General features: G+C 37.6%; 1 protein-coding gene across 1 annotated transcript in view; it reads left to right on the forward strand.

Moving 5' to 3' along the window:
• The first annotated feature begins 8205 nt into the window (after positions 1-8205).
• Positions 8206-13037, forward strand: part of vat1 (vesicle amine transport 1) — a 28016-nt gene continuing 23184 nt past the window's right edge. The window contains exon 1 of the mRNA XM_042000868.1: positions 8206-8859. Coding sequence (XP_041856802.1) covers positions 8434-8859 — 426 coding nt within the window. The 5' untranslated portion in view covers positions 8206-8433. The remainder of the gene's footprint in view (positions 8860-13037) is intronic.

The following is a 13037-nucleotide window of genomic DNA, read 5'->3' on the forward strand; positions in this document are numbered from 1 at the left end:
GAAACTCCGATACTTTCATTACTGGCCACGCCTTCCTAATATTCACGTTTGGAGGGCATGCCAGGCGGTTCTAGCTGGGTTAGGGTTAATAACAGAGTCAATGGGGCAAATAACAGTGGTCACATCCACTTTAGATTGTTTATCTTTTTCTTTCTTTCTTTTAATTAATATTTACACTAAGATAAAAAAAAGTCCCTACATATACAGTGTCTTGGTGAAGCGGGCAGTATCTGAGGACGCCAAACTAGATGAGAGTAAAATATTTGCAAAAAAAACTAAATCTTTAACTTCAGGTCCATTAACAAGAGTCAGAGCAGCTGACTTTCTTTTAAGGTTAGCAGAAAACTATTTCATGATCTTATTAGAAAATTTATATTATATAGCAATCACAGGCAGTAAATCATAAATACACGAGTTGATGTTTAGAAAAGTGAGTTTTAATGCTTTTAAGAGTGATGGATGGCTGTCTTACAATCTACATGTTCTTGATTGTTTTAAGATTTAGTGCAAGTCTGACCTTCTAATGGCCACACAATAAATGCAGCGCATGCCTAAATAAAATAGTCCATCAAATTAAGTAGCTGGAGCAGCAGCTTTTATGGACCTCGTAACATTTCATTTTGCTGATATTACTTGTAAATTTTCTTGTAGACCAATTAATGCCCTTTCTTTCTTTAATGAGATAATGAAATGACGAGATACCACGTGCCAGCAGGTCACCACTATGAGTCATCTACTCCTCCCTGCAGAGCAACACTGCCTCTCTCTGGACTCCAGTGGTAAATGTGCTTGACATTCATGAAATCATTTTCAGCTCCTTTCTAATCCAAGAGCAGATGGAAAGTAATGATCATTTAATCTACCTAAGAACTGGCCTTTGTTATTAGTTGTTCCTCATTAACTGTAAAATTAAACACCTAATTAAATAAGCCCAACTTTGCTGTCATCACAGATAATTTCAGTCATCTTTTTATTTTCCTGTGTGAATCTAAGTTTGCTTGACTTTTAACATGTATTTAAATCCTTGTCACACAGATCATACAGATATTTAAATATTTACATTCAAATTAAAATTGATGCATATGGCGACAACATATGAAGAGTATAGACCAAAGAAAAGGTTGTTCTACAAGGTGCTTTCAGTATTTATATTTTTAAATAAGATCTTGTCTCTAACAACAAAGAGTAGGGAACTGGTGATCACATTTATCTAATTAGAATTTATCATCATCGGTCCAATCAGGCAATTGTGTCATTTTTGGAGGGTATTTGTAACTGTTATTTTACATTTCAGAATACTAAAGAATAAAAATAGAGAAAAGCCCAGTTTCATAAAGTTTTTCAGTTCTTAGTTTGATTGTGTTATTAGCTATTGACTCAACAGTCAAGGACAGATTACTGTAAGGACCAGTGGGCACAAAAGAGCTTAAAAAACGGAAATCGTCAAGGACTTAATATGAATGACATGTCAAAGACAGACACACGTTATAATAATAAAACTAACAAGTAAAGGAGACCTAATGAGGAGACTTAAACTGATTCAGTTCAGAGTTCAGGCTGCAACAAAGACCTGTAAGTTTAATACAAAGCAATAAGAAATACAAAATTAGCATAAAATGGTGTAGAAATTCTGGATATTGCAAAAGAAAAATGGACTGAATGTGGAAAAAATAAAGAGATGGAAAAATGCTAAAAACAGAAGGCAAAAATAACAAAAAAAAAAAAAACAGCAATAGCTTTAAATATATGTAAAGATGACCAATAAACTAAACAGTCAAGAGACAATAACCACAAAAAAGACAATAATGAGTAGAGACATAACAACCAAAACTGAAGCACAAAGCAATAAAGAGCTCTGTATGAGTTATATTATGCTCACAATTGGGTGGAAAACAATTTTAAAGTGATGCATAGTGATCGCAAATAATGCTAAATTATGCATTTCTTGTATAAGAAAAACACAGCCTGAGACCAACAACAGCCACAAGTCATGCTAGCCTTCTTTATGATTCTACTTTCTGGTCTGGAGTGTCTGCAGAAGCTGTTTTTTGTTTAATCGTTTGTGCTTAAGTTCAACAGTATCACTGTCTTCCATGTCTCATTGTAGAAATCTATTTAATCTCCTGCAGCAACACTAGTCAGTTTTACAGATTTTAAAGTAGTGACAAGCCTGTGATGTGACATGGCAAACAGTTACAAATATTAAATATTGGTTAAAGACTACATCCGCTGAGTCTTTATCTAGGAAAACCACTTCAGCCTATTTGTTTGATTCCACCTGACAAACTTTCTTCACTTAGTAACACGTCCACAGCTGAGATAAGAGGCATCTTGGGGTTGCTATGATACAGTCCTGTGAGGTTTGCAAAGCTCCATTAGATATTTGCATTTTTTGCAAGTCAAAACAGTGAATTAGAACTCAGACAACAGCCCTGTAATATTAAGCCGGTAATACTGACGTTATTGATATAAAAACTTGCCAAATTAGTTCTTTCTATATTATCATTTTGTGTATTTATTAACTTAATAAGAAACCCAATATTGGTTATCTCCACTACCAAACTTTTCATTACCTGAAATTAATACTCATCAATCAGGGGTGGATCTACAGGGGGGCAAGGGGGGGCAACTGCCCCACACTTTCAAACCTAGCTCATCCTAATTGTCACAATATTTCTTTTATATATATCAGATGACACTGATGATCATCTGAGTAATTTAGATTTCTACAGTATTGCAAAAGCTCTAGATTTTGATGATTATGAGACATTTTTCTGCACAGCACCATATCTGTCAACTTCAGTTCTTCTACAAGAGATAGTCAATATCCGTTCTGTATTTGAAGTTATTTTTCTGTACTTATTTGTGAAATCTTTTTCAAATGTAAGCCTAAATATTGCTTTTGTAGAAGGATAATGATAGAGCAACTTGTTTTTGTGGGCCTTGTTTTGACTCCACTTACATATAAGGAATTTTCCCATAGTGCACTAAGAATGATCAGTAACTACATTTATGTGGATAAACATTAATTCTATCTGACTGAAATCAATCTGATCAGAGGTTCCAACTGTCATGTTTACATGGACACTGGTTAAAGTGATCTGACCAGTTGTGTGTTTACATGATGGAGAGATTTAATTCCATCGTACTACTTTAAACATTCACAATGTTTACTGATTTGGAAGAAGAAAAAGACAACAAAAAAGATTTGATCAAATATTTGTTTGAAAAATTTGTTGTCTTGAGTTTTTTTACTGTCAAGGTGCTCAATAATCTGTAAGTCTTTCAGTTTCTTCTAAAACATATCCTCCACAGTTCAGTTATGCGTTGCTGATGCTTGTTTTCAAGTCTTCCCTGAAACTCATCATCACATGTAAGCCTCATGTGGTTCAAGCACGTTAAGAAACAACATACATTACAAAAACCATCAGAATGTGTGTAGATATGCTTATTTTTCTTGCTGATCAGACCGTGGAAAGGTTTAAACCATCCCTCTTGATTAGATAGAAAATTAATTCCAGTGGATCGATCAGATAAACTGGTGTGTTTACATGACACATTTTATGCTGATTGGACATTTGATCGGATCATAAGCGTTCCATGTCAACAAAACTAATGCCACCCTATCTAGACCTCTTGCCCCTCCTTCAACATTACATGTAAAAATTTCTAGATCAGCCACTGTTATCAGTTGTCAGCAAATGCCACAGACAGAATATTAGTCCTCATATTTCTGTTTGTGAGAACTCAAGAGAAGTTCAGCCTGAAGTAATTTGTCAGGGTTCATATAAAGTTACTTGCTTGCTCGGTTATGTTGCTGACGCATGTGCTTGTAAAGCTGCTTTAAAACTTTTCAATATTTAATTTAGACTCACTGTAATTGAGAAGTGGTACAATAAAATTCAAATATTCAAATATTGCCTCCATTGATTGAAATCTGCTTAAATTACTTTTTGTTTTTGTTTTTTTGTTTTTTGTTGTTGTTGCTTTGTGTGTGTGTGTGTGTGTGTGTGTGTGTGTGTGTGTGTGTGTGTGTGTGTGTGTGTGTGTGTGTGTGTGTGTGTGTGTGTGTGTGTGTGTGTGATTTCAGAGATCTTGCGCCTGTGACAGAGCCAGCTTAACAGTGACCCTAAAAAATAAACCAGATATTAAAAATGAATGGAGGAATTATTTTCAGTTAATCTGACGTGTAGGAATCAGTTGAACAGCAGGTGGTGGTATTTACTCATAACCCAAATACAGTATGAGACAGACTGCAGATTATTACAATCTTTACAGAAGTGAAATGAACTAAATAAATATCATAGACAAGATTTTTTTTATCAGGAATATCTCATTAATTTTTCATTTTGATATATAAATGCAATGCCTATAAACCTCCACTCTATCCACATCACAAAAACCTTGTGGGTTGATTTTTTTTTTCCCCCCCTAAGGAAACTGGATATTTCAAATGCCTGAACAGAAAAAATACCACAAATAACAGAAGGACTCTGCAGGTCACATAAACCAGTTATATGACTTTTATTTGCTCAGTCAAATATAATGTGTGAATGCATCTGATCTTACAGTTAATAAAAGGTGGTCCAAAGCTAGGTCTGATTCACCTGCCAGCAGGTGAGCGTACTGTCCTGCACTGCCATGCCTGATGCATGCTGACTGCTTTGTCCAATGAAAGACTTTGTCTCTGAAAAAAAAAAAAAAAAATCATTACAGCCATGCATCAATCAATGAAGATCACTCAATTGCAGGGTGACCACAGCAAGTAAATGTGCAGATAATTATAGGCTGAACTAGTGAGGAGTCAGTGATTTATTCTTTTAGGCTTTTCTGAAACTTTTTTGTCAAGAAAACATTTTTTTCATCCTTTTATGATGGTTTGGGTTGGTTATGAGGCTGTAAAATAAAACGATAAATAATAACAATGGTTTCATCTGTTTAATTTACTTAAGACAATACAAATGCTGCAATGTAATGGAGAGCTTTGAAAAAAATCATCCGAATCAAAAGGATGTACAGAAAGAGCCAGTATGGTGGTCTTGAGGTGCAAACAGCAGTAATGAGAAATACTTTATTGATCCTGCAGGAAATTTGAGGACTTAGCAGCATTTACATATGTCAATAAAAAAGCAAACATCAATTAAAATGCTAATGTAGCATCAGGATGAAAAATAAAATAAGGTGAACTAACGTAAAATGTTTACAATGTTAATGCTAAATTTTCACAGTCTTACATGTTGTCTGGTTCCCTGGAAACAACAAAGGTACTGCACAAAAAAACATCCCTGATAATAATACATAATTATCAGCATCAGAATGTACCCATGTAAACAACTGTGTATGTCTTTCAGACAGATATAATACTAAATATGATTTTTTTTTTTTTATTATATAAAAAATATTATATTACAGATGAACACAGTTTGAACTACATCATGTTCAACTTTCTATATAAGGACACCAGATAATTCAGAGAGGTTGTAAAAAAATTGATAGGAGAAGGAATAAGAAAGGTTCTAATACAGAAATTTCTTTTTAAAAGATTCCTTTGTTGTTGTTTTACATTGTATAAACCCATTTCAGAAATTCAGAAGCTAAAAATCTGAATTTGTTGGACTTTTAACAACTCTTAGGCTTCTAAAGTGAGACTGTGACTTCACACTACTTTTTGTAAGCTGTTAGAGGTCAGAAGGGTTGGAAAATAGTCTGGATCACTTTCCTGTATTTTACAAGTTTTTTAACTTATATATTCTTTACATTTTTATCTTAAAGACTGAAAAACTCTCTACTAAAGCCACACATAGTGGATGTACAGTTGTATAAAATGGAAATTACTCAAGTAAATTACAAGAACCTAAAAAGTTGGACTTTATTACAGTGCTTGAGTTAAAGTACTATTTTTTTCACTACTGGAGTCAAAACATATCAATAACACAAGGAAAAATTCATGGAACACGCTGCACACAAAACACAAAAAAAGAAAGAGACAAAGCAATGAACATGTACACTTTGTCAAATGTTGGATTTTCTAAAATGCCCTTGTGTTGTTTTAAAATGTTTAGTGAAATAAAGTTGTGTATTTTCTTATTTTTTCATATATCAGTTTTAATATGTCGTGTGTATTGTTTCTGTTTGGTTGGGGAGGGGAGTCTGAAAAATCTTAGTATTGTGTCAAATATCACAGAATTTTCATAAGTCTCTTTATGTTTTGTTTTTTCTGATCTTGGGAAGATAAGGGGTTTTTTGTTGTTGTTGTTGTTTTTTTGTTTTTTGTTTTTTTTCCTTTGTATTTTGTCTAATATTGCTCTGCTTGGCCTAATCCTGCTATGTTCAACCTCTGGGCCACTGTGCATAAACCAACTCAATAAGGTTCATAACCCAGTGGGCCTGGAACACCTTTCTTCCTGAAAGCAGCACCAAAGGGGGTTTAGAATATTGCCTGAAAACGGTGTAATAAAAATGATAACATTTACCTTAATACATTTACCTTCATGCAAGGCGGTCAAACTTAATAAACCAATAAAACATTTAAGCACCTTAACAGAGTCAGTGATAAGCACCGCAGCCACATGAAGGTATTAACATTACATCTGCAGTAATAATTCATGCTGGCAGCCGTGTGGGGGATTTGAATTTGATTTCTTTTCATAGATTTGTTATAAATCCCAGTATTTGCCCAGCATTAATGGAAATGAAATGTGTGTGTTTGTAGTTCAACCACACAGACTCCCTGCAGACTCAGTATTTTTGCCTGGCAGAGTGGTGACACCATACTCTATCCAGGATGATTCCACTACTGAGCAACATTAAGCACACTGTAACCTACTTAGACAATAGTCTCCTAACTACACCAGGTGTCCGAGGCAGTACATACTTGTTCCTGCTTTCTTTTAACTCCAGCCATTTCCTGTGATGGGTAGGTTTCAAAAGTAGTGTAGCTGCCAGAACAAGCTCTGAATTGTTCTTCTTGGCTGCAGAAGACATTTGCATTATTCCTCCTCTTTGTTGCTTTCAGACTCCGCCCTGCAGTCCAGGTCAGTTTCCTATCTCTGCCTCGTTGATACATGCCCATACTGTCTCCATCACCACAGCAAACTGATGTATATTCAAAGCCTGCAGTTAGGGAGAACAAACATCTGCTAGCAGTTTGCTTGTGTCAAAGCTGGAGATCAATAATCCTTCATCATTAAGCCCCTGTTGTGTATTGACTGGGACATTGCTGATGTTGGCCTTAGAAGTGTTGAGTGGCACTTTATGGCCACAAGGTGTCTCTCCACTCATCCTGTGATCACTCCATCTGAGTAGCATTGAGCTAGTCTCAGTTCTACATGTTGGTTTCTTTTAATGACACTCAGTAGCAACACTAAAGAGATGCTATGATCCCAAAACCTGTGCTACTTGGGTTTCTTTCACACAAGCCTTCCAATCCTGCAAGAAACAGATAAATGTCAATCAATAAAATTCAAACCTGCAAGTCAATGGGCACCCCTGTCCCACCTGCACTTGCTATGATGGAGCGGTCAGGCTGCCCCACAGCTCTGAATCCCCCTCAACTGAAGCCAAGAAATACAGTGCAGATTGTAGCATTTCATCGACTACTGGCATGATTTCAACACAAACTCATATTTTTCTGAACTCTCTGTGTGGGGAAGTTCCAACAATGAACCATACTCAGGCCAAAATTTCCTGCAAATCCTATTGCAGAATAGGCAGCATAAACAGACATTTCCTCTGATTTCTGGTGTTTCACAAGCAACACTGAAAAACATGCACAGTAAACAGTCAGCGAATGCAGGCTGAAACGACTCTTGTTGAATTGTGGTTCATTAGAACTGAGCTAAGTGAAACACATTTAAGGCATCTTTTTATCTGCCAGATGATTATTAGACCAATAAGTCTTCATCTGTGGCTTTTTGAGATAGTTCTGTGTTTGACAAGCTGCATTTTTTTCTCTAATTATATCCACTTAATAAGCTTACAGAGCTTTGCAAAAATCAGCTGTTGTTTTTTTAAAGGTTTTAACTTTATTTGCCTTTCAGACTAAATAGATATTTTTGCAAATCACCACACTGCTCGATGCAATATGGACTTAATTTATAGCTCCATAAACAGCAAACCCAGCCAATCACACGAGCCAATCCCTGAATTTCATCAGCACTCCGTGTTTTCTAGTCTACCTCTGTCTCGTCCCACACACACTCTCTGTCAGAGCGCGGCGTTGACAGCCACTGGCCACTGATCAGCCCACTTTGTCGGGGTTTGTGTCTCCATGCAAGACTGCTGAGAAAGAAGCTCTGACTCTCACATTTTCTTAGACTTGCAAGGCAAGCGCACGCAGCCAAACAGCAAGCCAGTCCACGGCAACAACATTCACAAAAAGTGAAAAGTCTTTTTTTTTCAGCGTCATCACCGTATCACATAGCTTTCTGAACCATGTCTGGAGAAGACGCACCTGCCCAGCAGCAAAACGCCGTGGACCAGAAGCAGGAGACCAAACCCACCGAAGAGCCTAAATCCGAGCAGCCCAACACGGACTCTGCACCCGCAGGTGCCGCCGAGGCAGCCGCCACTCCCGCGGCGACCACTGAGAAGGTCCCCGAGGAGGATACGTTCACTTACCGCGCTCTGGTGCTCACTGGCTACGGAGGCTATGATAAAGTCAAGCTGCAAGTAAAGAAGGGGAAGCCAGCACTCAAGGCTGGCGAGGTCCTGGTGAGGGTTAAGGCTTGCGGGCTCAACTTTGCCGACTTGATGGCCAGACAGGGGCTCTACGACCGGCTGCCGTCCCCGCCGGTCACCCCGGGAATGGAGTGCTCCGGGGTGGTAGAGGCTGTGGGGGATGAAGTAACAGACAGAAAAGTAAGCAAACACGGCAATTAGTTTTTCTCTGATAAAAGAAAACACGTTTTTCTCCTTGTATTTGTTATTATTTAAGTGATGGATATTACAATTGATTCATTTTGGTGCTGAACAGCTACATGTGGATATGGGCGTGTCAGGGCTTCGCTCGCTTCTCAGAGCAGTGCTTGCTGCTTACTGTGTCACTTTCAGAATGTAATTCATTAAATGCGATCAGGTTATTAAGTAAAACAATTAACATAAAATATGTTAATAGTCTAATTAAAAATGGCTTTATTTAGCTGTGTGCGGCGGTAAGATTAGGAAATTCACTTGTGGGTAAAAGGAGTCAGCACTTATGTAAAAGTTTACAGCTGTGCCGCCTGTATACAATTCGTATTATTATCTTCGTTGAAGTGGTCGAAAGTATGTACATGGTATAAGTTAAGTACAATGTCTCCAGCAGCAGGCGTCGCCCCTCTTGTCTCCCCGGCTCTTTTTTTAAACTGTGCAGCCGGTGCGCGCTTACATTGAGCAACTTCAAGTACCAAAGAGTTGCTGGGGATGGATTTACTGTTCACACCACCAGCGTGTGTTCAAAGTCTAAAGCTAAATAAACATGCAAATCCGTGGGTTGCTATCCATTCTTGCTGCACCCACGCCGGTTTGCGCTCTGTTGTGCACCACGGTGCAGATTGTTACGTCAAGTTATCCAGAGAGAGATAGAGGCAGAGACCGGAAATGAAGCTCTGTGCCTTTCAAAATTGGAGCTGTGATCTATCAGAATAACTTATTAGCTCAACTAGATCTCATAAAATACGAGGTCAAGGCACGCACAAAGTGCAATAAATATTTCCAATTAAATGGTGAAAAAATAAAGTATTACCAGCCGCCTATTAGCCCATCGTGGAATGTTAAGCAGTGCATGCAGGATGTAAGCATGTAAATGTGAACCCTTCTTTCCGCAGCTTAACTGAAAAAATAACATGTTTCAGTTACAAACGAGTCTAATTTTTGGCATCAATTGACATCTAGCACAAATTTGCTTTTGAACATATTCAAATTGATTCCGAAGTTTATCTTTTGGGGAAATTTGGAAAGAATATAGTAATGAATTTAACTTGACACCGGTGGCGGAGCCCACGTTTAACGACGCCTTTTGTTAACGGGAGCGACGGTGGTGCACAAACGCACCGCGTGGAAAGGGCGAGGCGCGACGCAACAGACAGTGTGGTTTTTAGCAAGGGGATTGTATTTATCAAGAATGAGCTCGTTAGTCCATGTTAAGTTCAGAAAATATTTGCAATCATTATTGAATCATATTTATTGTTCAAAGTGGGGCAGACAATGAAGCCAAAATAGAATAACAGCAAGACCCGCCTTTAACGTTCAAAGAGGTGGAATGATGCTGTGATTGCAAGAGGATTATAGGTGTCTTTCTTACATTGCATGATGAGTCACAGGCCAACAGTATATGCCTGTCTCCCGGTAGCATGGCATCACCACGGTAACGCCTTTTTGAATGGCAATTTAACTAAAACCCAAATGCTACACACGATGACTCACGTTTGTTTGTTGGTAATGCCACATATTTTTCTCAAATCAGCCTATACATATCTGTGGATAAACACCGAACAGGACACATTTTGAATCAGGAGCACAGTCAGAGCATCTGGTTGGGAGTGGCACATGTGCCTTGTAAAGTGCAGATTATACAGTAGATGGATGGGGAAATCTGTGCAGGATAAATTAAATGACGGGTCAGCAAACAACAGCCAGACATCATAGAAGGTTACGACCCTTGTGTTTCCAGGTTACTTTATTGCCTCTTTCCACATTGTTGGTGATGTTGATTGGATTTAAAGGTCACAACACACACACAGACACACATTTGCAGACGCACACAGCCTGTCATCACACTCCCACATCCACTTGCAGGCTTTTGCTTATAGAATTAAGAGCCAATCTTCCTAATGGAGGGAGATCTCTGGGATCTTTTGGCAGCTAACTTGAAGGGAATGTGCTGACCCTGATTGCAGAAATTTTTTGGGAGGCTCACTCACTGCTGCTCTATCTGTGTCTGCATTCCCCTCACAAGCACACAAAGACATGAAATATGGGCGTGTCTGACTGCTTCCAAGCTTTAAAGATTCAGATTAAAAATAATGTTAAAGTCATATATTTACAGCTAACAGTAATTGTTTTTAACTTTGTAAGCTTCATGAGATCATGTTATTTATGTGACAGATTAAAGAGGCTTTTGATCAATTTTAAGTTGCACTTATGATTTTATATATATAATCAAAAGATTTATACCAATGTGAAAAATTATAGTTATCTATGTTTAAACCTAAATTATAGTCTAACTCCCTATTTTGCTCATTTTCTTTCCATTAAAACTCCTGTCAAGCGTTTGCTGTTAGTGTTAAAAAAAATGCAAAGCTGATAAGTACAGCTGCAGTCTTTATTCTCCCTTTCATGCCTCATATTTTTTTCTTAAATTTCAAGATGCTTAATAAAGCTGAGTGACGTGAGACTACAGTGTGCTCACCCAAAGTGACCTTAAGAGGGAGTGTGGGGAAAGTGTAACAGTGAGTAAGTGAGCTGAGAGCGGAAACATCACAAATCACACTGAGGCTCCCCTGATGCCAAATATCAGCATTTTTATTCCCCCTCCAGGCCTGGTTTACAAAAAATTAAAGTTCTCTCTTGGTGAGTTTTGGAAGGATCTCACCCATCTGTTCTCAATTACCTCCCTCTGGCCTGCATTGTCAGTCTGGTATTTCCTCCATCAATCCTTCCCTCCCCCCTATCTATAGCTTCTTTGCTTAATGTAATCTTATGAATGAAACTTTGATCATTGGACAAATCAGTGAATCTTTCACAGATATCTGCTGGGAAACAAACAATTGATAGCAGGTTAAAAAATATATGATCTCTTATCTATAAGTCGGGCTTGTTCTCCTTTTTTTCTTCTTAAACTAGTAAATTAATAATAACGAAAAAATACATGGAGATTTGCGTTTGCTTGGAGATACATTTAGGGTAGCTGTGTCAAATTATTTAGTGGTTTCAACTTTTTCATTCACTTTACAATACAGAACGCATTTGTTAAGAGGCATTTCAATATTTAAACATTTGCTCGTCTTGAATTTGCAACACATCTCAAACTTGTGCTTGGGATAATAAAAAAGCTGGAAAGGTAAGTGGCACAAAAAATATTACAGCTAGACAAAGCATGTTACAAGTGACTAGATTAGCTGGTAACAGGTCAGTAACATGACTGGGTATAAAAAGAGCACCTTAGAGAGGCAGAGTCTCAGAATTAAAGCCTGGCAAAGGTTCAACAATATGCAAAATGCTGCATGTACAATAGACAGACAGTTTGGAAAACCATTGTGTAGTCAAATGAATCAAAATTTGAAATTCGTTTAGCAAATCAAGGTTGCTGTGTCTTCTAGACTTAACCGGAAAGAGACCATTCAGCTTGTCCTCAGCACTTAGTTCAAAAGCCTGACTCACTGATGGTATGTGGTGCATTAGTCCAGATAGAGCTGACAACTAGCAAATCTGTAAGGATCCAGCATAAGCTGCTGATTTATCAGAGAAGACATTGCTTATTTCAGTAAGACTATGCTGAACCACATACTGTGTCTGTAACAGTTCAGCCTCGTAGAACAGTGAGTGTTGATCTGAGATTCGTTGATTGAACACATTTGATGCATCATGAAATGCAAAATATAACAGAGAAGAACAAAGCCTGTTGAGCAGCTAGTATCCCAAATCAGAAAAGAATGGGATAACAGTCTTCTCACAAAGGTCCAGCAACTGGTCTCCTCAGTTCCCAGAAGTTCAGACTGTTGTTGAAAGATATGGGGATGCTATAGTGGTAGAACCTGTCCCAATCTTCTAGAGGTGTTGCTGCCATCAAATTCAAGATGAGCTACTATTTTTCATAAAACTGTTTTACTTTTCACATTTAATGTTTTCCATTGTTAATAAAATATTGATCTATTTGGCTAATATTGCTTTTTTATTTGTATTTATATCCCTTCTTTTTGAAAATGGGTCTGTGGAAAATTGAAGACTTTTTCTTTTGCTTACAAACACAGATAAATATATAAACCGCAAGGCTTTTTCCAGTTTGACACATTTAAATAATTTAGCATTTGCTGAAAAACAGTGTAATAAAACTCTGT

This window comes from Melanotaenia boesemani, chromosome 2, assembly GCF_017639745.1.
Source record: "Melanotaenia boesemani isolate fMelBoe1 chromosome 2, fMelBoe1.pri, whole genome shotgun sequence".
Classification (NCBI taxonomy): Eukaryota; Metazoa; Chordata; class Actinopteri; order Atheriniformes; family Melanotaeniidae; genus Melanotaenia; species Melanotaenia boesemani.